General features: G+C 40.6%; 1 protein-coding gene across 23 annotated transcripts in view; it reads right to left on the reverse strand.

Moving 5' to 3' along the window:
* Positions 1-26583, reverse strand: part of ptprt (protein tyrosine phosphatase receptor type T) — an 845816-nt gene that overhangs the window by 59918 nt on the left and 759315 nt on the right. For all 23 annotated transcript variants that reach the window (XM_062979724.1, XM_062979726.1, XM_062979725.1 and 20 more), the window contains 2 exons: positions 19796-19983; positions 530-617 (listed from right to left, as the gene is read on the reverse strand). In XM_062979724.1, coding sequence (XP_062835794.1) covers positions 530-617; positions 19796-19983 — 276 coding nt within the window. The remainder of the gene's footprint in view (positions 1-529; positions 618-19795; positions 19984-26583) is intronic.

Raw genomic sequence — 26583 nt, forward strand, 5'->3', positions numbered from 1 at the left:
TTAACATTTTAAGAAATCAGATGCTGCATACCAGAAGTGATTCTTTGGACATGTTGGTCCCTCTCCTTCTATGTTGTTGTAGACTATGGTGGGTTTTGGCCATAAAAGCATCCCTAGTAGTTGATACCTACTTGACATACAATCCCATGGACTGCCTACCCTACAAATTGTGAGTTCTGTCCTCTATGTATGGTCCTCTCCCATGCTCAACTGATTATGTATGGATTGAGGGGCAAGGAAAGCCTCTGAACATGAAATCATTGCTCCTCTTCTGCTTTTCATAGGTGCCCTATATGTGAAAAGACTGAGCCTATTGAGCCCACTGAGATCATTTTCAGAAATATAATGAAATCATAAGGTGAGGGCACAAAAATAGTAACAACAAAGCTAAGTCTGAAAATTTTCAACAGAAATGTGAAGACAACTAGGAATATCGGTGCTCTTTTTACAGTTAACCTCTCAGACATACCCCCTCTCTGCTAGATGCTTACAGATACACACAGGAAGTTCAGTTTGAATTTGCACCTACAGGAGATGATGTTGCCATATCTATTCTTATTGCGGTTTTCATCTTCTTTGGCTGTATCCCAAGATGCTGTCTGCCCCTCGGGTAGAGCCTGAAAAATAAACAATAGCAGCATATTCATGAAATAGCCAATACCCTCAGGTGTTTTAGCATAACAAAGTAGAGATAGCAAAAAACAAAAAAGCAAAAAACAAAAACAAAAAAACAGTCATAATTTAGCACTCAGCCAAGCCAAATGTTTTTTCTCAAGGAAAGGGCAAATTTCATAATATAATGATGAAGAGACCATTAGCATCCTATGGCTTATTTTAGCATATAATTAGCATATATAATTGCTTTCCCAATGCCACTGGAACAAAATCAAATAGGAAAGATTTTGCCTCTGGCTTTGTAATCATTCGTTCGTTGTGTTTTTGTTGTTTAAATTAATGTGCCATCTCTAACATGAGGATGTAGATCATTTCTCTCATGCCCATGAGAAATACCAGGATTCATGGAATAAATGTAAATGGAGTCAGGAGGCACTGTTTCTATATTATGTACTAAGCAGTAAAGGAATGTCAAACACATGGGCTAAATTGATCTCTCATATGATGCATCCATTACATGCCCTGCTAAATACAGACCCCCCCCCCTCTCCCCCGATAGATTGTCACCTTGCAGTGGTGAGGGGGCTTGCGTGTTCCGATGAACCTGCGGGCACAACCACTGGAGTCATGCACTCCCAGGAGTGGCTGTAGGGCAGGTTCCAGACCAAGCACAATCCCAAAGACCTCAATGGCAGAGGATAACATGGTACATGTTACAACGGCTGTGAAGGCGGAAGAAGGCTGCAACAGACTAAGAAGCCACTCTCGTTGTGTTAACCACACCACTGCTGGGACCTCACTCTGTGAAGACTGTGTGTTGACCGGCCGTGCACCGACCTCCACACATTAAAAAAAATCACGCACAGGTGTCCTCCAAGAAAAAAATAAAAACAACCCAAAAAAGTCCCATGGTGATCAGCGAGTGGCGACAGGGGCAGAACTGTGAAATCTGGAAGCCCCTAGTCACAGACTGGCACATGGGCGGTAGATATGGACTCAGTCGCTCTACCTCAAGGTCCGAGGCAGTTGAGTAGTTCGGCAGCTGTATTCATGATTGAGTAGCCCTTTTAAGGTCCGCTCTGCTCACCCTACATGGGGAAGGGACTAGAAAAGGTGCCCTAAACATAGTCTGCCTCTCTTATCCCTGACTGGACTGCTGCATCCAGAGGGATCACCACTCTGTGGCCAAAAAAGAGAAATGAACTTTGGAACATGGAACGTACGGACACTGTCAGATAACACTGACAGCGAACGTCCCGAACACAGGACTGCTATCATTGTAAAGGAGCTGGGACGCTTTAAGATCGACATAGCAGCCCTTCAGGAGACCCGGAGAGCAGGAGAGGAACAGCTAAAGGAAGAAAAGGGAGGCTACACCTTCTTCTGGAAGGGACTGCCTGAAGAAGACCGAAGAATACATGGAGTTGGCTTTGCTATCAGAAATGACCTGGTGAAGCACCTGACTGAAGCACCCACTGGCATCAATGAATGACTCTCAACCCTTCGAATTAACCCTGCCAAAAACCAACAGGCAATCATCATATGTGCCTATGCACCAACTCTAGATGCTGACAAAGACATCAATGAAAAATTTTATTGTCAGCTGGACACCATCCTATCGGAGATACCTAAGGAGGACAAAATAATCCTCCTGGGGGACTTTAATGCAAGAGTCGGACGGGACTCCGACCTGTGGCTAGGTATCATAGGAAAAGATGGTGTCGGAAACAGCAACTCGAATGGCATCTTGCTTCTCACCAAATGCGGAGAGCACAACCTTGTCATCACCAACACGCTCTTCTGCCAGAAAAACAAGCTCAAGACATCATGGAAGCACACCCGGTCAAAGCATTGGCACCTCTAGGACTATGTAATTACACGTGCCAGAGACCGCCGCAATGTGCTTCTCACAAGAGCCATGACAGGTGCTGATGACTGCTGGACGGACCACAGGTTAATCTGATCCACAATGACAATCAAGATCGTCCCCAAACGCAGACTCCACGAAAGAAAAACAAGGCATAAAATGAACATTCAAGCCCTTCAGGAGCCCTCCAAACGAGCCCTTCTCCAAACAACACTCAAGGATCATCTACCCACAGAACACCCCGAAAATGAGGAACACTGGAACAAACTGAAGACCTCCATCATCACAGCCTGAGAAGAAAGCATTGGATACCAAACTAAGAAACATCAAGACTGGTTTGACAATAATGACAAAGAGATCCAACAGTTAATTGATAACAAAAGGAAAACCTTCCAAACATGGCAGAGAGACACCAACCGTGCTGCTAAGAAAAAGATCTATGCCAGTGCAAAAGCTGAGGTCCAAAGATCATTTACGGACCAAGAAACCATGGCATGCAGCCCCTATGCTCATCAGATGGAACCAAACTTCTGAAAAACAAAACATCAATTGCACTACGTTGGAAAGTGCACTACCAGAACCTTCTGAATCGCAGTTCCAATGTGGCTGAAGAGGCCCTCTCACAATTTCCGCAAAAACAAACCAGGGATGAGCTTGCAGCACTGCCTTGTTTGGAAGAAGTTAGCAATGCCATCAGCCAACAAAACAACAACAAAGCCAGCGGACCTGATGGGATTCCTGCCGAAATCTTCAAAGTGGGTGGACCTGAGCTGCTACAACAACTCCACCAGCTCATTGAAAATGTGTGGGTGGCCGAGAAAATCCCAGCCGACTTCAAGGATGTCACCATCATCACCCTTTTCAAGAAAGGGGATAGAACAGACTGCGGGAACTATTGCGTTATCTCCCTTCTAACCTCCGCTGGGAAAATCCTCACAAGAATCCTTGCAAACCACCTTCTCCCTGTTTCAGAAGACACCTTCCCAGAATCCCAGAATGGCTTCCATCCCTCCAGAGGAACAGTGGACATGATCTTCACTGCACGACAGCTCCAAGAAAAATGCAGGGAACAAAATCAACCTCTGTACATGGCATTCATTGACCTTGCAAAGGCATTCGACACAGTGAATCGCAGCGCTCTCTGGACCATCCTCCAAAAAATCGGGTGCTCTCACAAATTTGTGAACATCCTGTAGCTCCTCCATGATGACATGATGGCAACAGACTTGGACAGCAGTGGCTCCCAAAGTGACCCATTTAAGGTGGAATCAGGTGTGAAGCAGGGATGTGTTACTGGTGCTTTGCTGCCCAAGGCCTGAAAATCTTTTGGGTTTTTTGGACCTTGGGCAGAAAAGGCCATTTGTATAGGCACCCATTTCTGTAAGCGGCGGATGAAAATGGAAACAAGACCATATGAATGGAACAAACAGAAACTGTAAGTAATTCCATACAAATGCACAGGTCTAGTCTGTACTACAAAGGAAACAAAGGGTTCACCCACATTGTAGAATTAATGTGATTTGACATCACATTAACTGCCATGACTCAATGATATGTAATTTACAATGTCTTTAGCCTTTTTTGCCAAAAACGGCTGGCGACTCACCGAACTACAAATCTCAGGATTCCAAAGCTTAGAGCCATGACAGTTAAAGTGGTGTCAAATTTTATTAATTCTACAGTGCAGATGCATCCAAAGATACCTCCCTAGCAATGGGAGTTCCATGAACACAGAACTCCCATTGTTAATCTGAGATGAACAGCTAGAAGCGTTTCCTTGTTTTCCTTAAAATGCAAAGACTAAGAATTGAATATGCTTTGGAAGGACAAGAAAGATTATTCCCTTGAAGAACATTTATATGCAAGAGTGATTATTTCATTTCTATGTGAGAAAAGGAAAAAATCCTTAAAGGTTTGCAACTTTGGGCCAGTGTAAAGTATAGAACTGGATAGAATACACCAAAGGTGCTCTTGAGAATTGTAGTTGGACCAACTGAAATCAAGTTACTATGGCATTTTACTTCCAAGCACTTTTGACTTTTTGAAAATTAAAATAAGTGGGAAAGAGCTTCTCTGTGCCTCTTGTGCAGTTGGCTCTGTTTTGAATGCTTAATGTCAACTTTAAAGATGGTGTCGGTTTTGAATTTCTACAAAGGGTATTATCCTGTGATCATGAATTAGACTCAAATAACACTCATCATTAGAAAACCACAGTTCCTACTGTGAGACTAGGCAATTTTCTAAAATTTACAATGATAATGCACTTGCTTGTTTTTTTTTTTTTGCAGTGCTAGCTGTTTCATCTGTAGCTGATGCAAGTGGAGTATGCTAATGTGATATTATTGCCTAACAGGAATAATGCCCCGTGTTTGTGGTGGAGGGATTGAAAAAAGTAGATGAAGGAAACTCATTTCTTCATCAAAGGAAAGATGCATTATTTCTACCTTTGTGCCTAATTATAATAGATTATCCAGAAATATGGTAGAAAGAGTTGTTTGGGTTCTCATTATGTGGTATTAAAGCTAAAGAGAGAGAAACCCTCTTTGTCATATTAGTAATGTATTTCTGCAAAGGAAATGACCACTTTACCTGTGATCAGATATCTATTTGACAACTGAACTTCCCATCAAAACAATGGGATTTCACTTTAGAGGATACAGATTCAATATGTGCATAGAAAATGCTGGAAAAGCATGGTGGTGATTTTGGCATTATAAAAGACCATCTTTGAAATGATCAAATCTTAGTGTTTGATACACAGAATTGATTGTATCCAATCTTGAATTTTAACAGATGCATGGCAATATTACCTTAAAACTGCAGTGGCTCACTGATCTATATGTATACTTTCATGTTCCCCAGATGTGTGGCTGTAGTGTTATTGACCTCAATCAGAAAATGCATATCAGGAAAATGAGAAAATCCACAAAAAGTAGCCTCTAATATGTCTCCCGTGACTGTACTACTTTGGACAATAGAGAGGAGACAATCTTTTGAGCAGTCCCCTGTGGTAAACAAAACAAAACAAAATTACAGCTAAGAAACACATGGAAGTTGCCAAATGGAGAACTATTTTCCTTGAAAGGCTCCAGAAGTAGAAATTCTCCTTTAATATTGTACAAATAATTAATTTTATGTGTGTGTGTGTTATTATTTCATGTTATGAACAAGTATTGTGAAAAAAAATTGGGAAGGGGTGAAGTCCATACTATATCTGGGAAGAATTAAATCCAAGCTACCCGACAAACCATTTCTTCCTGCCAAGACCCTAAGATCTTCAGGGGAGGCCTTTTCTCCAGCCCCAACACCTTCATAGATACATTTGGCAAGAATATGGGACAATATCTTATCAGTGGTGGCCCCTAAACTTTGTAACTGCCTCCCTGGGAAGGTTAAAATGGCAATTTCCTTGCTTTTTCTTCTTCTTGTCATTAGGCAAAGACCATTTATTCAGATAGAGTCTCAAGGAAATAGCTGTAAAAGGATTATGTATTGTTTTAAGTTTCTGTTTTTTATCTTAAGTATATTCTTTGGATGGCATTACGATTGCTGATTTTTAAAAATGTTTTAACTATATTGTAATCATTTAATTTTTAAATAGCAGACTATACATTTTTATGGTGCTGGTAGAAGTAACAACACAGCCTCCAGGCTGTTGAAGCTTGTCCACACCTGCTGTTAATGAATACTAGCTTTTATGAAATAGGAGGAAATTTCAAAAATTGTTCCACTTCCTATCTGAAGTGATGCCATTCACTCTACTACCTCTTGACTTTGCTACTTCATTCTTAGTGATATCACTGGAAATATCTTGAGGGCTGCAGCTATAGAATAGTTGAATTGATCTATTTCCCCCCTAACATGCTTGGTGATGGGAAGACATTTGCCTTGATTTCTCATGAAATCACTAAAGTGATACTGAAAGCTTTCAAAACAAAGTCAGAGGGTTTTACTAGGAGGAAGGTGGACTATGCTAGTTCTGAATTCCATGAGCACAGGACAGAAGATAGCCATTAAGCTTAAAATTGTTTCTTTGAAAAAAAATTTAAGAAGGCTTCTTTGGGGAAAGTATTTAGTAAATTGTGACCTTGTATTTAGGAACATCAAACCAATGCTGAAAAAATACATTGTGATATGCTACTACCAGAATGGAAGCTGAAAATTAAAACATGAAATTCACTTACAATTAAGCATTTAAACAACTCTGTCTGAGAGTATCAGTCAAACAAATTCAATTTTTCACAGTCCGTTAATACCCTTTAAGGTGTCTTATCTATATTCGCACAAAGCTGCTTAGCTCATATCACAAAAGGCCATAATGTCTTTAGGAAGTAATAATTTTAAATGCATGTTTGCATATGTAATGCACATACATGCTTCTATATAGTCACGTTCACAGTAGAGATAAATACCAGGTGCTATAGGTGTTAAAGAGGCACAAGTACAGGGCGAAAGGAAAAAACTTGCACATCAAGGAACCCCTTGTCATAACTACCTTCCACTTGGAAATCTATGTTCTCAGTGTGAAAGACCATGTGGATCCAGAAAAGGTCTTCACAGTCTCTTACACACCCACCACCAAGACTCTGCCTTTGGAAGACAATCATACTTGGCCACGAGTGATCACCTATGAGATACACATACTTCTGAACTTAGAACCGTACAAGTCATATTCATATACAGTAGAGTCTCACTTATCCAAGCCTCGCTTATCCAAGCCTCTGGATAATCCAAGACATTTTTGTAGTCAATGTTTTCAATATATCATGATATTTTGGTGCTAAATTCGTAAATACAGTAATTACAATATAACATTACTGTGTATTGAACTACCCTTTCCGTCCAATTTGTTGTATAACATGAAGTTTTGGTGCGTAATTTGTAAAATCATAACCTAATTTGATGTTTAATAGGATTTTCTTTAATCCCTCCTTATTATCCAAGATATTTGCTTATTCAAGCTTCTGCCGGCCCGTTTAGCTTGGATAAGTGAGACTCTATTTATTTATTTATTTATTTATTTATTTACATCATTTATATTCCGCCCTTCTCACCCCGAAGGGGACTCAGGGCGGATCACATTACACATATTAGGCAAACATTCAATGCCTTTTTAACACAGGACAAAGACAAACAAACATAGCTCCGAGCGGGCCTCGAACTTACGACCTCCTGGTCAGTAACTCATTGCTCTCCCGTCTGCGCCACAGCCCCGGGAATCTGTATGTGGAATCTATAAATATTTCTGGGAATACCGTAAGTCCCAGATGATAACATACACACTACTCACTTACTCCTAGGCCATGGCTGGCATCAATATGCAGGGGGTCTGAATGTATATGGGCACTTTCTAGATGTGGGTAAGAACTTTGATTAACAGGGCTTCCTGTCTCTTCGCACAAGGACCTATGCTGACCATCTGCTCTCAGAATTTAGCTTTTATAGCTTTTTATGGTATGTGAGCTTGAAAGAAAGCACTAAAGGGTTCTTGTATAAAGAAGATATTATCTTTTGTGTGTGGATCCATGGAAAAAAGCAAGTCTGCTCATTGCAGATGTTTGGCATGATACGTAATGCCTGTAATTATGGAAAAATTAAAATGGTGACAAAAGAAAAGACAGTTTTGGTTATAATAAAATATTTATGATACTGTTTTCCAGTCATACTTGTGGTGTGCTTCTTTGACATAAGTCTGGATACCAGTTTAGATGGTTTTTGGTTTTGTTCTCATTCACTTATAACTCCTTATTTTCATTGCTTTTGGATGAATTCTGTTATTTTGTGCTATTTTGGTGTTGGTTTAGCCTCTCCTGATGTGTTTGGACTGGAATTGCTATGAGCCCTAGCCAGCACAGTCAATAGTGGGGAATGCTACTGTGCTGGTACAGCTGTACCAGAACCCTCTACTTTACTTTATTGCTGCAAATGTTTGCATCCATAGGACAGGCCACCTGTCAATCACCATTAAGTTTGGTTCCGCCCCCTGTTCAGGGCTCTGGGAGGGAAGGAGCCATTTTTAAGTTAGTCTCTCTTGGGAAGCTCAGCTGTAGGACATACACCAGCTCGTCCCGTAAAAGGCTTCCTATTTCAAGACCACCGGGGATAAAGAGCACCAGGGTTAAAGTATACCAGGGATATTGGCCATCCCAGGATACAGAACAACAGCACAGAAACATCTGAAAGCCTCAGCTGGTAGGTCCACTCAACAACCAGACGCACTTGGGAGTTGGCAGTGGGTCCCAGACCAGCTAGGCCCAGATAATAGATAGCCTGGGAGGGGTTATAAGAGGGCTTTCACTGTTATTCAAAGCCTATCGCCTGTCCTGTGGGACAAGACTCCTTGAAGATTTATTATTTGTTTGTCAATAAAGACTTTGTTATTTCTTTAAAGACTTCAAGGCCATCTTTTCAGGAAAATTCCTCAACGACCCTTCTTTAGGCCCCTGGCTTCCCGCTGGGCGTAAAACGTACGTCCTACATAACAGACAGTCAGTCACAGGCCCAGCGCGTGACAGAACATTGAAATAGGGAGCTGGTGGAGTAAAGGACTTGAAAAGGCTAAAAGACATTGCATAAGGGAGCCAGTTCAGGGCCATTCCAAGCCTCCCTTACTTGCTATCCATGTGAATGTGTTCCTGCATTTTCGGCCATCTTGGAAGGCAGCCCATGTGACCAGAAGGGAGGGGCCGGTGCATTCCTCCTTTTATCCAAGTTTGCTACATTTGCAGCAGCCTCTGCAAAAGCAAGCCTTCCACAACAGTTTGCAACATTTTGCTCCAGCAACAGAAGCAAGCCTTTCCCGCCCTTTTTGAAGCAAGGCCTCACAGTTTGCTACATTTGCCAAGTTCCAGCTCTGCAGAAGCAAGTCCGCACAGCATTTGCTGCATTTGCTCTGCAGAAGCAAGCTTTCCACAGCAAATTGCAACATTTTGTTCCAGTAGCAACAGGACTAAGTCTGCACAGTGCTTGCTACTTCATTTACCAGGTGCCTGCAAAAGGAGTTTTGCAAACTCCTTGGTGCTTGCAGGAGTTTAGTTTGCAACTGATTTATTGCTGTGTTCTTATTTCTTGATTTAAAGTAATAAGTTTTGAGTGTGCTTTTGTAACTGCATTGCCATTTTGTTTGCTTAATTTGTGATTATGGCTCATACCCTAGGCTCTGCAAAATCAGAGGGAAAAGCTTATAGTTTGAGATCTCAGGGTTCAATTCATCCTACCCAAAAGGCTTTAGACTTGCTTTTGCTAGAAGAGGCTCAGCTGACAAATAAGGCTGAAAGCGTCTGGCTTTCTATTGTCAACCTTGATGGTCAACTATAAGGTTCTAAAGACATGAGGGAGTCTCAATGTATCAGGGTAAATATCAAGGTTCTGATTAACAAATGGAGAGCCCTAGTGGATGGCATCACACAGGTGCTTAGCAAAATAAACAACCAGGAAGCAGATCTTAGAGCTCTACAGTTTCTAAATAGTGTTAAGCATAGGGAGCTAAGTTATGCACACCTGTTTCATGTAGCTGACTTCAGCCCCTCCCCCAGAAGGGACAAAGATGGTCAAGCTACACCCACCCGTAGTGCGAGCCCTGAGCTCCTTAAACATTCCCTACAGGCCTCAAGTTTGAAGGATAGTCAGAGAGGCACATCTGCCCATAGCAAACACAGCCACCCCAGCAAGAAGTTTTGCAGCAGACATGACTCTGCACCTGGATCTTCTGTTTCAAGGAGCAGCTCCTCATCAATGGCGGCCTTCTACAACAAGGAAGCCAAGCGCATGGAGCTGCAGGAAAAGATCCTTGAGGCGGAAGCTGAGGCAGCAGCAGCAGAGCTAAGCCTGAACTTTGAGCAGGCTCAAACTGAATTAGAAACAAAGTTGAAGTTGTCGCGCATTCAACAGGAGGCAGCTCAGAAAAGGGTCCATGCCAACATCCTGGCGAAGGCGCTGCAAGGAGAGCTGTCTCAGGAAAAGTCAACCATTTACCAACACCACCAACCACGCCTCTTCTGCCAGCCCACGTTGGCTTCCAAGACAACAAGCTGGTGCAGGTGGACAGCATCATTGTGCCACGCAGGCAGGTCGAAGAATCCAGGGCCAGGAGCCCACAGCCACCAACTCACATTGCGAGGCCAATAGAAACCAGGGTTTTGCCCATACCTGAGATCACAGATGTTCCTCTGAAGGGACCTTCTAGGTTTGAGAAGAACTTCACCTCTACCCCTGACCAAACACCCCTTCCGTTTCTTCAGACTCCTCGGTCACAGCTCGAGTCTCTGTTTAGGAACCCGAAGAAGGATTTGAGGGACAAAGGTGTAGAGAAATTCTCTGACCGGCCAGAAGATTTCCTACTTTGGAAGAAGACCTTTCAGCGTGCCATACAGAATTTAAGACTCACCTCTGAGGAGGAACTAACTCTTATGGTTGCCTGGCTTGGTCCAACATCAGCCCACCAGGTGAGAAGAATCTTCTCAGCCCTCATCAACCAACCAGAAAGAGCACTGGATACTGCATGGACAAGGCTTAACCAGCGTTACGGGTCCAGCACCCAAATTGAAGCTTCGCTGATGGACAGACTTCATAAGTTCCCGGTGCTCAAACCTAAGGACTTTGAACAGCTTTGGGACCTATCAGACTTATTGGTTGAGCTCCAGTCAGCTAAGGGAAACCCACAGCTTCCAGGGTTTGCCTGCCTGGACCAGCACTTGTCCCAAACTGCAATCACTCAAAGGCTGCCCTTTTTCTTGCAGGAAGAATGGGGCAGGGAAGTCTTCAGATACAAGCAGGCCAATCATCAGGTCTACCCACCATTCACCCATCTTGAGGATTTTGTTACAAATGCCGCCATGCAACTTAACGACCCACAGACAGGATTTCCAACTCTTTATGGGGCTCCAAGGACGGATAGGCCCATCAAAGAAACCAAGAAACCTGCTAAAGACAGCAACACCAAAAGAAACATTGCCGTCAAGACTACGGAGACCATCCCATCTCTACCTGATGCCAAGATGACACCAAAAGAAGTTTTGTGCCCACTGCATGCAAAGCCCCACAGTTTGGCCAACTGCAGAGAGTTTGCCAAAAGACCTCACGCAGACAAAGTCGAGATCCTCAAGAAATCTGGGATCTGCTTCAGGTGCTGCAGTACAACTCCCCACCAATCAAAGTCATGCAAAGAAAAGGTAAAATGCGAGGTGTGCCAATCCGTCAGACATTGCTCAGTGATGCACGACAAGGACTTCGTGCCCTTCAAGGTCAAGAGCGGAGCAACCAGTCAATGCCCCCCAGAAGTGCATCCAGAAGATTCAGCTGAACCTTCATCGGGCACTGAGGCACCCTCTGTGGCCTGCACTCAGCTGTGCGGCAGCCCAAAGAAAGTTAGGATTTGCCATCCCATCTGTTTGGCAGATGTCTATCCCGCCAGCAAGCCATGGATGAAGAAAAGAATGTACGTGGCCCTTGACAACCAAAGTGACGGTTCACTTGCCACCCCTGACTTCTTCAGCTTCTTCAAAGGACAAACAAAGACTATTGATTATTGTATTTCTACTTGTATGGGCAAACAAAGAAGACAGGGCCGTGTTGCATCTGGATTTATCATTTTGCCATGTGGCAAAGACATTCGTTTTGAGTTACCTGACCTTATTGAGTGTGCGTCCATCCCACGAAATAAGGACCAGATTGCTACCAGAGAAGTGATGCAAGCACATCCTCACCTGAAAGGACTACAGGACCTCATTCCTCCCTTTGAGCCGGGCATCGACATAGTCCTGCTCATCGGATCCAACTGCCCAAGCCTGATGAGCGTCCGGGCTGAAAAGAGAGGTCCTCCTGGTGCACCCTTGGCACAGAAGACTCCTTTAGGATGGACCATACAGGGACCTGTATGTGTCGACAGAATGCATCCTCCATCTTCTTTGTGTCCAGATCAGCCAAACACTCTCAGCTGTGGCAGAGTCACCCTCATGCAGAGTTGCCTCAGTCACATCTCTGTCTGCTGCCAAGGAGTTTCATCTGAGTTCTCATCCATCAGCAACGTATCCCGGGATGACGAGAACACAGCGCTCCCCCGAGACGAGCAAGTGTTCCTGAACATCATGAACTCCGAAGTCACCCTTAGTGAGGAAGGGAATTGGATAGCCCCTTTACTCTTCAAAGCAGACCAGCCTATGCTACCATCCAACAGACAGGTGGCAGAGAAGAGACTGCAGTCTTTGAGACGCAAGATGCAGTGTGATCCCAAGACCAAGCAGCAAATCGTTCAGTTTATGGACGACATGTTCACGGCAAGGTATGCTGAGCCATCCAGCCCTGGCTCAGACAGAGAAGAGTCTTGGTTTCTTCCCTTCCATAAGGTTACTCACCCTCAGAAGCCAGAAAAGGTGTGCATTGTGTTTGACACCAGCGCCAAATGCAAGGACATCTCATTGAACGATGTGCTCCTGAAGGGACCAGATCTTCTGAACAGCCTTATTGGAGTCATACTAAGATTCAGGGAATCAAAGTATGCAGTCATCGCTGACATCTTTAAAATGTTTTATGTGTTCCTGGTCACACCGGAGCATAGAAAGTTTTTAAAGTTTTTATGGTTTGAAGACGCCCAGGCTCAAGATCTACACCAGTAGAGTATCCCGCACCAATTTATGGCCAGGAGCCCTTTGCAGAATTTGCACACAGAACTCCACATCTTTAGTGACACTTCAGAGAAAGCCACTGCAGATGTGGCTTATGCAAGACAAAGAGACTCTAGTTCTTGCACTTTAGGTTTTGTTATGGCCAAGGTCAAAATTGCTCCATCTAATGCCACTATCCCTAGGTTAGAACTGTGTGCAGCCATGCTAGCCATCCAAATAGCTCAGATAATTAGGAGAGAAACTGGTATTTCAATCAGGGGACCGGTTAAGACAATCGGGTCCAATTGCGGCACAAATTTTGTTGGGGCTACCAAAGAGTTAGACTGTGTTTTTAAGTTTGCCAAGGACCCCAGTGTCAACAGCTATTTGAGTTCAGAAAAGGTTACACGGTTATTTAATGTACCACATGTGTTTCACATGGGGAGGGTGTGGGAACGTATGATTGATTTGTGTAGGAAGATACTGGACGCTATGTTTTTGAACTGTAAATATTTGACCCACGATGTTTTGGTCACCTTGATCGCAGAGGTGACAGCCATTGTAAATAGCCGTCCATTGGTGCCCATCACCACAGATACGGACCACCCACAGCTTCTCACTCCTGCATCCATTCGAACTCAAAGGCATCTGAATGGCAGGAGATTACGTATCCTGTTTCGGAAGGATCTTACAGAGCACTTTGGAAGCAAACTCAAACTCTTGCCAACCAGTTTTGGAGACGCTGGAAGGCAGAGTACTTGACTCAGCTCCAGAGTCCCAGAAAGTGGAAAGACACTAAAACCAACACCAAAGTTGGGGACTTTGTACTTCTCAGAGACAAATCCTTACCTCATTTCAAGTGGCCTTTGGCCAAAGTTGTAGAGACCTTGCCAAGTCCGGACGGATTGGTAAGGAAGGTAAAACTAAGAGTGTGCCAAAATGGCAATGTTTCTGTTTTACACAGACCTATTGTAATTTGTGATATTGAGGAGTTGTTGAATGTATAATCAGTTCATTCATTTCTCATCATTAAGAAATCTAGGCCAGGAGTGTGCTGGTACAGCTGTACCAGAACCTTCTACTTTACTTTATTGCTGCAAATGTTTGCATCCATAGGACAGGCCACCTGTCAATCACGATTAAGTTTGGTTCCGCCCCCTGTTCAAGGCTCTGGGAGGGAAGGAGCCATTTTTAAGTTAGTCTCTCTTGGGAAGCTCAGCTGTAGGACATACACCAGCTCGTCCCGTAAAAGGCTTCCTATTTCAAGACCACCGGGGATAAAGAGCACCAGGGTTAAAGTATACCAGGGATATTGGCCATCCCAGGATACAGAACAACAGCACAGAAACATCTGAAAGCCTCAGCTGGTAGGTCCACTCAACAACCAGATGCACTTGGGAGTTGGCAGTGGGTCCCAGACCAGCTAGGCCCAGATAATAGATAGCCTGGGAGGGGTTATAAGAGGGTTTTCACCGTTATTCAAAGCCTATCACCTGTCCTGTGGGACAAGACTCCTTGAAGATTTATTATTTGTTTGTCAATAAAGACTTTGTTATTTCTTTAAAGACTTCAAGGCCATCTTTTCAGGAAAATTCCTCAACGACCCTTCTTTAGGCCCCTGGCTTCCCGCTGGGCGTAAAGCGTACGTCCTACATAACAGACAGTCAGTCACAGGCCCAGCGCGTGACAGAACAGTTACAGTCCAATATCAGGAGAGTCATATATTCCTCAATTCTATTTTGTAAGTATAATTTTCTGGATTGTAAAGTATCTGAAATCATTTGATATTGTGTATGTATGTCTCTGTTTATCTCTCAGGCTTTTCCTCCAAAATTGGAGTGGAGATAGAATAAAGGTTGTAGTGTTGTGGTGGAACAGTCACATAAAATATAAAATGGTTAGAGACATTGAGTTAGAGCCCCACCCGATCTATCTAACAAACCATTTCTTAATGCAGGGGTAGGAATAAAATTAAAAGCAAGTATATTTAGGATATCCATATGAGGTCGAGAAATTGTATACTATTAAATGGAGGTAAAATAGCATTTAGCCAGAATTAGTGATTGATTAAACAAGCTCATGGAGGCAATTCATAATGGCAAAATTATATATTACTATGCTACGAAACGGATTGTAATTTATGGAACATGATAATATACTAAAAGACAATGCCTGGTCTTAAAAGCTCAAATATATTTGCATGTGAAACTGTCAGCAGTCTAGAATACACTGCATTTTAACTATTGAACAGCCACCCCTAAACGATAGGCTTAATAAATAAGGCATCATTTTATGTACTAAAAATACAGAATACAGTACATAGATGTTATATTTTCTGTGTAGAAAATGCTGTTTTTTGCACAGGATTTCCATAACTGGGGCTTTCTCTGTGGAAAAGTCACATGTGGAGATTTTTGCATACAAAACCTACAAAACAAGAATCAGCATTTTCTGTAATATTTCAGCACATTATGAAAACTCTATACAGAATAAATCCTTCAAATTCTAGCAAAAAAATTATATTTGAATTGGTCTCAGATATATTTATATGTTTCTTTTGTGATGTCTAGAAGTAGGATATCCCAATTATCAAAGAACAGCAAAAGTATTTTCACAGTTTTAAATGCTGGTGCCCGAAGTCCTGTTTTCACTGAGCTTCTTACTTCCAAGGAACACTTTCTATTTCTAGATGGATGGGTTTGTGCTCTGTACCATCACAATTTGCAACAATTTCCCATCATTTGTGGGAAATTGTGGTTTGTTCATTTGTATTGTTTCATCAGAACATTCAGAGTGTTTTTCTCCATGTAATTGCTTTAATGTGAAGTAGTCATAATCATTGGCAAAAGTGGTTAGGGTCAAAATTATAATCCAGACATTTCTGGAGAGCAACAGATTTCTCAGTCATGCTTTAATTGTCCATTCTCTGTCTGCTAAGTTTATTGGACTGAGAGGCATGTTCAGTACTTTTACTGCTTCAACTGCTCTCTCGGATTGGAACATTCCAATTTTAATTTAGTTCTATGTGCTCAAAGTTTATATATACCACAGAAAACTAACATCAGTGCTGATAGTTACTTGCTCTTTCAGAGAAGTGAGGCATGGTAGAGTTTTTTCCTCACATCTGGAGATAGTACAATCTCTTTTAAGGCCAATAAACCGAAACACAACATGCCAGGGCTGGGAATAGAACACCTCAGTCCTTCAAATAGATGACCCTGCATGGTATTACTTCAGCAACTATTGATTCTCCCCTTCTGCATCAAAACTATTTTGTCAGCATCTCTCCTTTCATATTTCAAAAACCACATGGACTGTTCAGTTGCCATAGAAAGGAAACAAGAGCCAGAAGGAAAAATACCCTTTGTACTTGTAATAGAACAAAGTGCCCTTTGTTTATTTGTTATGCCACAAAGCCTGTACTGGCAGAAAAGTTAGAATGAAATAAAATGAAAATAACATTTATTTTCTTATTGAATTTTTAATTCCTATCTATTGCTGTGCTATTGTGTAGCAATAGCCAATGTTCACCAGTAACCAATTGGGGATCATTTTATCAGAAAATACTATGTGGAACACTAAGAGGAAAGCAATGGCAAACAATCTACAAATAAATCTTGCCACTGAATAAACCCTTAAATTGAAATCGAGATTTTTGTATGCCTTCACACCATTTCTGACTTACGGCAACCCTACAGTGAGTATATCATGGAGCTCTCTTGATAAGATTTGTTCAAAGGGGCTTTTGCCACTGCCTTCCTCTGAAACTTAGAGAGCTAGGGCAATTATAAATTAGATTTGAAGACACATAACAAAAAACAATACCAGTATATATAAAGTAGTGCCTTTTACATCAACGTTTACCACAATGGATCAGAATAAAGCAATAAAATGTGTGTATTCATCCTGGTGGCACAGTGAGTTAAACCACTGAGCTGCTGAACTTGCTGACTGAAAAGTCAGCAGTTTGAATCTGGAGAGCAGGATAAGCTTCTGCTGTTAGCCCCAGCTTCTGCCAACCCAGCAGTTCAAAAATATGCAAATATGAGTAGATCAATAGGTACCACTCCGGCAGGAAGGTAACAGCGCTTCATACAGTCATGCTGGTGACATGACCTTTGATGTGTGTATAGACAATGCTGTCTCTTCAGCTTAGATGAGCACCAACCCTCAGACTCGGACACAACTGGACTTAATATCAAGGGGAAACCTTTACCTTTACCTTTTATTCATCCTATATCATTTTCTGAGGGCACCTCAGCACATATTCAATTATTGTTTATCAAGAAATGTATTTTAATAGTCTGCAGTTAATTTTTAATTTCTTACCTATCCTCATATGCTCTTGCCATCAAAATTTCTGCTGTTACTCATTAAGCTCATTACTATGTTCTTTCATTAACATTGTCATATTCAATTGCAGGGCTTCATCCTTCCTAAAAACAATTGTTCAGCTTTATCTTTGCAAGATCTGACAGTTAGATTTGTCTAAGCACCACATTAATTTTGAAAAAGAAAACACAAGACATCATTAAATGAATGTAGGCAGAAGGCTTCTCTAAATATTTTCTGATAAACTCTGTGACATTTACATTAGAGGAGCAAGGCTGTCTTACACTATACACCTAGAAATTCCTTCTTGAAATTGTAAAATTGAACTATACTGTAGTTGCATAAGACAAGGAGTAGTGTCTATACAGGGTTGAGTGCCAGTGCTTTCAGGTGGTTTATTTTCCTACCATGAATTCTCAGGTATCACATATCTCATGGAATGCACATATGATGTGGTCCACATTACATCTATAACCACTGCCCCTTTGTACCCTTCACAAATTTCCATACATTTCTTGAAATCATAAGATGATACAAATAGTTTAGGATGGTGTTACCAAAACATTTTTGCATATATCTTATAGTCAGAGCAAAAGTCATTGTTTGTCTATGCTATAATAACAGCAGTAATGGAAGGAATATTTCTTAAACAAAATGGTTAAAAAATGTCTTCCTTTAGAACTGGGGAGCTGCCAGAAGGAAAATTTTCATCTGGAAAGTATCTTTGCAGTTTAGACTTATTCTGTGGAAAATTCTCATATGATCTGCCGCAATTATTTGCAGAAATATTTTCTTTGTAGGAAATGCTACTTCATGTGCAGAAAACGTCTACCACCCAAACATGTATGAATTTTGTGCAAAATAAGTCCCCAATGACTGTATTTTTTTGTGCAGGAAATAGCATTGTCACCATGGAAAATAATGTTATTTTCTGCACAAAAAAGTCATACGCTAGTTCTGTTACAGCAATCAATCCTCAGTTTACTTTACCATGGCAGCTCTCTTCAGTTGGTAGGAAGGAAAATTGTTTGTTGGGATGAACCAATCTGCCATTTTTGCTTTCTTTCAGTTTTTTTACAGTCTTAACTTTGAGACATCCTTTTTTCTAGATCAGTTTTCAGAAAGATTGCATTAAAATGTATGCATTTTCACAAAAATTATCCTAAAATATATTAACCTTTTTATAAATTTGCCACAGATACATGTTTTTGCAAGCTATTTTCAAAGCAGGAAACATTTTATGTAGCAGGATTCTTTTCATGCCCCTGAGGACTGCAGTTATGGAGAAATGCAAACACTGAGATATAACTGTGTTTAAAGTGTTTTGGTTCACATTAAAATGATGGCTGGAATCCTGTTTATTTGTTCTCATTAGAGTCAACCAACTGTTGAGTGGTGCATTAATACTTTGATTCAAATTATAAAAAGGATGTAGGCCATGAATTAACTTTCTGTATCAATAACTGTTCATTGTCTCTATCTGCTATATAATGCTTGTAGCAGCAGTACAATTGCTGCAGTTATGTGGAAACGGGTGAACATATTGAAACTGATTCACAGGCTGCTGTGTTGTTTAATAGTCTAATCAACACCTTCTGTGAGTTGCATTCAGTTCTGGTCCTTAAAAAAATCAGAGCCCAGAAGTTTCACATTGTAACTGTTTATCTTTGCAAGTTGAGAGCTGATTCTGGAACTTCTTTCAAAAATAACTCTTTCTTTGCTATCCTTCTGCTAATAGGCAAAAAGGCTTTTTATTGTGAGAGGCTATTATTAAAAAAAGTTTTTACAGAAGATGCTAAAGGTGCTGCATGATTTTAAATTGAATTATTTTAATGGCTTCTTTATCTTTTCAATTCCATTTTATCTTTTAAAATGTAGGTTTGAATTGTTTTAATGCTGTGAATAATTCAATTCAGTTCTATTGTTCCTTTCTATTGTTTTAGCTGTATTGCTCTTTTTGAAACTGTAAGCTACCTTAAATGCCAAGTTTGGGAGAAAGACAGGATCATTCTATTACTACTACCATTACTACTACAATGACAATGACCACCACCACAAAAACAACAAGAACTGAGATCTTATAAGTCATTTTCAGTTGCATGTGTTGGGAAGTCCTTGTGGGAAAGAGATCAACATTTTCTCTACATCACTGTTCTAGGGCAAAATCATTTTGATTCTCAGAAGCAGGACAATAAGTAATTACATATAACAGAAAGAGGACTTTGTTGCAAATGGAGATGATGGTGACATGGTAGAGTGGTCATTTAAAATAAGGCACTTAAACTATCAAAGTGTTTCTCTAGAGGACTCATTCTGGTTTGACAATAGCATTAACTTAATTCTTTATCTCTGTATTTAAGTGAGTGAACATTCTTCTCACCTCATACTCCTCTTTAAATCCATAGCCCTGTCCCCGTTTCATCTGAGTGATGTGCTGCAACAAGTCGGCCACTCGGATTGCTGGCTGGAACTGTCCCCTGGGATAGGACATTTCCACTGGGTCACAGCTTCGATAGGGATGGGTCTGGATTGTCAATGTCGGCTGAGTCATCTCCCCATGGCTATTGTCTGTTTTAAAAATAGGGAGGCAAAACAAACTTTCATCTAGCTGTTATTTATATTTTGTTTTCAGCCCCCCCCCCCCGCCAATAAAAATTAGCTTCTCCCCATGGGTACCATTAAATTCAGTAGAAAACCCTTCAAAACCCAAAGCCACCCTAGAAAAGCTAATGTCCATTTATGGGTTTTGGTGAGACAGCAAATGAAGAAACCCAAAAACAGAAAATTGTGAAAGAGTTCTTAACAACAGAAAGAGAAAATATGTTTATTTGATTCACATTACATCAGAAACTTGATTTTATTGTTCATGTTACCTACTCGTATTAGGTAATTTCCACCTTTTGCTCTCCTTTGTGGCTTCAGACAGAAAGACATTATAAAGAAATGGGATCTCCTTCATCTAGCCAGTTCTCCCACTTTTACCCTTTGAAATATGTCTTCAGGAGGAGGAGGAAGGCAGGATAAATAACAGAGTTGCAGCAAAAAAAACTACCTTTGCATGGCTGAAAAGAGGATATGCATCATCCAAAAAGGAAGGCAAAAGAGAACATATATGTGTGTATATTACAGTGCATCTCACTACAGTAGTGGAGAAAATGAGAGTATGATCCATGGGAGTACTACATTTGTCCATCAGATACTAACTTCACAAGTAGTGTCCCTGCTCTTCCTCTTTAAACTGGACTTGTACTGGACAGCCTTTAAAACAGAGCATGGCTTCAATAGAGGATAGCTGACCTCTACAAACTGGGACACATGTCTACTTTATAAACACAGGTGCTTTGCAATAGGGTGGAGAATCCATGTGCCCTAGAAATATATTTCAAAAATAGAGCAATTTGTGAAGTTGAACAGTTTAACCAGAAAGCAAGAAGAATGGGATTGTATATGTGAAAATTCTTTTTAGAATGACATTTAGTCCATTTTGAGGGGTGAGGATCAAATTGAACAGTGGTTCTCAGCCTGTGGGTCCCCAGGTGTTTTGACCTACACCTCCCAGAAATCTTAACAGCTGGAAAACTGGCTGGGATTTCCGGGAGTTGTAGGCCCAAACACCTGGGGACCCATGGGTTGAGAACCACTGAAATAGAATTAGAAACAATTTTAAAGGCTCATTCAGGAAGAGGTGCATTACAGCATATTCCTTCATGCTATAATTTAATCCACGTAGGATCAAAACAGAGACAAATTTGACAGCATTACAATGGGTTCATAATAATAATAATAATAATAATAATAATAATAATAATAATAATAATTTATTTATATACCGCCCTATCTCCCGGATGGGACTCAGGGCAGTTTCCAATCATAAAAACAACACATACATTACATAGCAACATAATGACACATTATTAAGCAAGGTAAAACAATACAATTATATAGCAATAAATAACACTTACACAACCTGATCAAGGGGATGGGAACCATAAACCCAAATACATTAAAATATATCATTTTAGCCTAGATCAATCTTGTGCAATATATTCAGGCCCAGAAATCGGCGGTATTCCAATGCAATTACTCAAAAACCTGCCGACACCACCAGGTCTTCAGTTCCTTACAGAAATTGGATAATGTAGGGGATTGCCTGATCTCCTTTGGCAGTGCATTCTAGAGCTGGGGGGGGGGGCACTGCCAAGAAGGCTCGTTCCCTTGTCCCCACCAACTGCACTTGAGACGGTGGTGGGAGCGCGAGGAGAGTTTTCATGGGAGTTAGGGTGCAATGCTCCCACCAAAAGTATTTTTAAAAAGTTTTTTACAATAGTAAGTTGAGACAACATCACTCTAGGAATCTCTAGTGTGATTCAACTTTGGCCACAAAGCATCTGGGGAATCCTAGAAAGAACATATTAATGAAACCCATAGAGTTTCCCTGGAGTTCCTACAGAATCCCAGAGAGAGCATACAGTACTTAATGAAATCTATAAATATTGAAGTCCACATAAGTTACACCTGCAAATCTGGAGAGTTAACTGCATTCTCATACAGTGGCCAACCAGTTGCCTATGGGAGTCTCTATAAAGTAGAATATGAGTGCAGCAGCATCCTCTTGTCTGTGCTTCCAGTACTGATCCATGATGACTATTAGTCACTGAAAGCACTGACAATTGGTCCAATTTCTTTAAAATCTATTTGAGCTGGTGGTCATCACTTTATCACCTCTATCTCAGACTTATAACTATGTGCTGGGGAAACATTTCATTTTCATTTATTTCAAATCTCCATCTTTCATACTTTTTCTTCCCAAAATATGAGGTTGCCTTCAATTTTGAAAGTAAGCTTTACCAAGTTGTAGGAAAATGAACATCTTTTGTACAAGTATTTAAGAATCAGGAAGAGGAAAAAAAGATAGAGAAGAGAAATTGGGTGGAAAATTGGAATTTCTCACTGAAACATCCTGATTTGGCACTAGGGATACTTTATTCCATTTTACCCTTAAACATCTACATCATAATTTTTTTTCTTTTTTTTTCTAAGACTTCTTATATGTTGATAGTTTATATGTTTCTAGAGTGGAGGAGAGTTGCTGGTCATGAAAAAATGAAATAGACTAATAAGAAAAGGTAGCAAGGACTTGAGGCTATATAAAATGTGATGTAGGTGCACCATACATGTATCTTGATAGATTTTCCTTTTACCTAAATGCAGTCACCACTGAGAGAAAGGGTTTTAAATTTGGGAAAGTTGTATAGGGAGAAGGGCTACCTATCACTTTCCCTGAAAAATATTTTTTCTAATATTTTTCTTTCCTATCTTCTTTCTTATCCCCTGCTCTATAGATTGCAGAGTCAGAAAGCGTTACCTTTTGGAGCAACACCTTGAATCCCCAAGCTAGTGTGTGATCAATGTCCAAACTGGCCTGGGTATTTTAAGAATAAATTTTCCAAATTCTGCTGGAATAGGACTGTATTAAACTTCATAAAAAAGAAATGTCTAATTATTTGTGCATTGAGTATTTTCATGCATTTCAAAATTTTATCTGTATAGACATATTAATTAGACTTGAAAAACAAACACCCATTGGATTGTATATAGCTATTATGGCAGAGGATAAAAGACTAGCAAACTAAGCATTCATTTGTACAATAACCAGTGTAATGTCATCATTACTATAATGATAATGTGAGAAATGTGGACAGAGGGGATTTTCAAGGCTTATTAGTTTTCCAAGCTGGATTTACATTCACAATGTATGTTTCACCGTCCAATCCTCCATTAACCCTTTGCAATAAAGAGAGGGGCTTTTAAAAAACAACAGTAGGTCACTTCCAATTTTCTATCATTAAACTGCATTGAAATCAATTTTACAACTGACTTCTCCCGAAGACTTTACATTCTCATCAGCTACAATTAAAAAACACTACAAGTATCCATTTCAAGGGGGAGCTGGAAAGAGTAATGAGTAGGTCTAGGGAGGCACACTGAAGACTTTCAGAGTTGTCAAAAAGAATAGATCAAAATCACTCAGCTCGGTGAATTCAGTGGTAATCATTATTTTCTCAGGCCTGAATAAATGTTATTTGAGGATCTGATTTGATAGCTTTTTCTTGTAAATTTCTATAATTATTTTTTGTGTATTGAAGATAAAATGTTAGACAAAAGCAAAGATTATGATGTGGGTAAGAGATCAACTGTCAAATATAAATTGCACATAAAACCTCAGGGTAAATCATAATTTCCTTTTTTGCATGACTCTTACTGCATGAACACAGTTAAAGTTGACTTTCAGACTGTATGTGATGCCAGACACTTTGAAGTAATCAACTCTACAGTATAGTGTTCAATAATAAGTAGCATTTCATGATCACAAGTTATGTTTCCCTAGTGAGGTGGAAATAATGTGGGTGGCAATGTAAAAGTCTGCATTTTTTTTCAAAAAATATGTGAGAGTGAATAATTTCCTCAATATATATGGGTACAAAGCCAAAGGTTACTTTTCTGAATTGTAAAACAAAAGGTTGGAAAACATCTACCATGCCCCCCCCCAACAGCAAGCAAAGTGTTCATACAAAACCAATAAGTGCCAAAATTAAACAAGTAACACAAAATGATAGAAAGCAATTTGTCCAATTGTACTGGATATAACCAAAGCTACTGAAATTTTCAGTCAAGACTTTGTTTCATCTCAATGTACATTGTTTTTGTGATACCTGTAAAAGTAATCTAATTGATGCCAACAAAAGAATGTGCAACCAAGTATTGTGCATAAACAATGATAGTCAATAAAACCTAGTTTCTTAAGGCACCTTCTGGACTTTTATTTATTTTGTGTCAAAAGTATTGCATAAATAAGTATAAAATTGATAAAAACAGAGGAAACACAAACAGTTAAATAATTTTTGACCAAAAATGGGCAACAGCGACTGCACTGTCTGTATCTTTAAAGAATTCTTCCTCTGTGCATGAGGCAGGGCATTGTGGGCAAGCATACATATGCGGAGTTGTTTGTTCTGCTCCACAGTTGCACAAGGTGCAGGATTTTTCTAGGTAGTGCCATCTTGCCAGGTTGTCTTTTGATCTTCCCACTCTTCTTCTGAGTCTGTTCAGGGACTTCCAAGTTGCCCATTCTTGCTTTGCCCCTGCAGGCAGAAACTCATGGGGGGGGGGGGACATCCAGTTAGGATTGCCTGGTTTAGCTGCCCAGAGGGATACCCTTGCTGTTGCTGGGGGAACATCAGAGGAGTGCTGGTTTTCATGAAGCTTTTCCTTGATTTAAGTCTACTGGGGGGAGGCTGATAGCCATGCAGAAGATGACTTTCACAGTGTTCAACCTTATTTCTTTCACAGTTAGCAGCTACTTCCCATCACACATCGCGAGGGGGGGGATGACAGCTAGCTTGTAGAGATTGTCAACAGGTGTAGGTTTAAGACATCCTGTGATTGTTCTGCATGTTTTGTTCAGTGCTATGTTCACCTGCTTCGTGTGGACTGACTTGTGTCAAACAGGGCAAGCATACTCAGCAGCTGAGTAAGACAAGGTCAGGGCTGATGTTCTTATTAATTTTTGATCTGTACCCCATGCACTGCCAGTAAGTTTCAGCAGGATGTCATTGTGTGCAGCTACTTCATGCTCATACAATGTTTCCTAAATGTTAGTGTTTAATCTCTAAGGTGTCACCGAGATATTTAGGATGGAAATAGTGTTCTAGGTCTTGGCCTTCCCAGGTAACTTTCAATTTTCTGCTGGCTTCACAATTACGTAGGTGGAAAGCACATACTTGTGTCTTGGCAGGGTTCGGCTTCAGGTGGTTATCTTTGTAGTAGCTGGAGAGATCTTTCAAGGCATTAGTAAGTTGGTTTTTGATTGTTTCAAATTATTTTGCTTATGTTGTTAGACCAAGGTCGTAAGCATGAGTGGTGGTTATGGCTGATCGTTAGTAAAGATGTTAAACAAGGTCAATGCAAGAACGCTGCCTTGGAGTAAACCATTATTTTGCCTTCTCCATCTATTTTTCCTGCCTTGAAACTCCACATAGAATCTGCAGTTTTCTAGAAGAGTCTAGACTGTTTTTGTAAAATCATAGTCCTGGTTAATATGGTAGACTTTATGCAGCATTTTTTTTATGTTGAACCGTGTTATAGGTTGCCGTAAGGTCCACAAAAACTGTTCCCGTAATGCAACCTTTCTCATATCCTTCCTCAATATACTCAGTCAGATTAAGAATTTGGGCTATATAGTTTTTCCCTGGTGTGAAAACTGCTTGTTGTGCAATAACCTGTGGTTCAATAACAGGCCCTAATTGATTTAATAGGATCCTCTCGTATACTTTATATACATGACATAAGAGAGATTGGTCAGCAGTTCCTGGCATTGGTGGAATCTTTACCAGGTTTTAAAATGGCAATGATCTTAGTTTTCCTCCATAGTCTGGGAATCTGTTTGTGTGCCAAGCATTGACTGTAGAATTTCAAAGCAATTTTCAGCTTTGAGGCCCAAGTGTGTGATTTGCTCCATCATGAAGTTATCCAAGCCAGATGCTTTACCAGTTTTACATCTCTTGATAGCTTCTCTGAGTTCTTTCAGATTTAGAGGAGGACAACTGGTGGGTTTCAAGTTCTGGTGCCCTGTTGATTTTCATCTTTATTCTTCTGCAGCTGATTTTTCCATTCTGTATTAGCTGGTGTATGATCTGGTCTGGTGTTATGTTTGCATGTCCACAGTTGACTACAGGGTCACTATCTAGGTGTCTCAGAAATTGCCAGGCTCTTCGGTTACTCTTGAGCATATCAAGATTCTCAAGCAACTCTATCCAGCAGTCTTCTTTAGCATTAGATTAGTTCTCTGTAAACTTTGTCCAGTTAGCTTTATTGAAATTATATATTCTGCGGAAAGGGACACTTTTTGGTCTCATAGGTGCATATGCTTGGGGTGTAAAATAGAAACCAGCCTCAGGTGGTTTATAGAGTGATAATATACTGCAACTATCAAGTTCCACAGGTTCAATTTCAATGTTGTTCACTTCTGTGAGAGAGGTTGTAGAGATTGCTACACCAGATCATACAAAAATGGCACTACTTAAAATGTCTACGTCTCTAGTTTGTAGTGCTGTTCGAAATATGGTGATCCCTGGTCTGTAATGTGTGAAGAGGTGCATAAAATAGTTA

The sequence above is a fragment of the Anolis carolinensis genome, chromosome 4 (assembly GCF_035594765.1).
Source record: "Anolis carolinensis isolate JA03-04 chromosome 4, rAnoCar3.1.pri, whole genome shotgun sequence".
NCBI classification, from domain to species: Eukaryota; Metazoa; Chordata; class Lepidosauria; order Squamata; family Dactyloidae; genus Anolis; species Anolis carolinensis.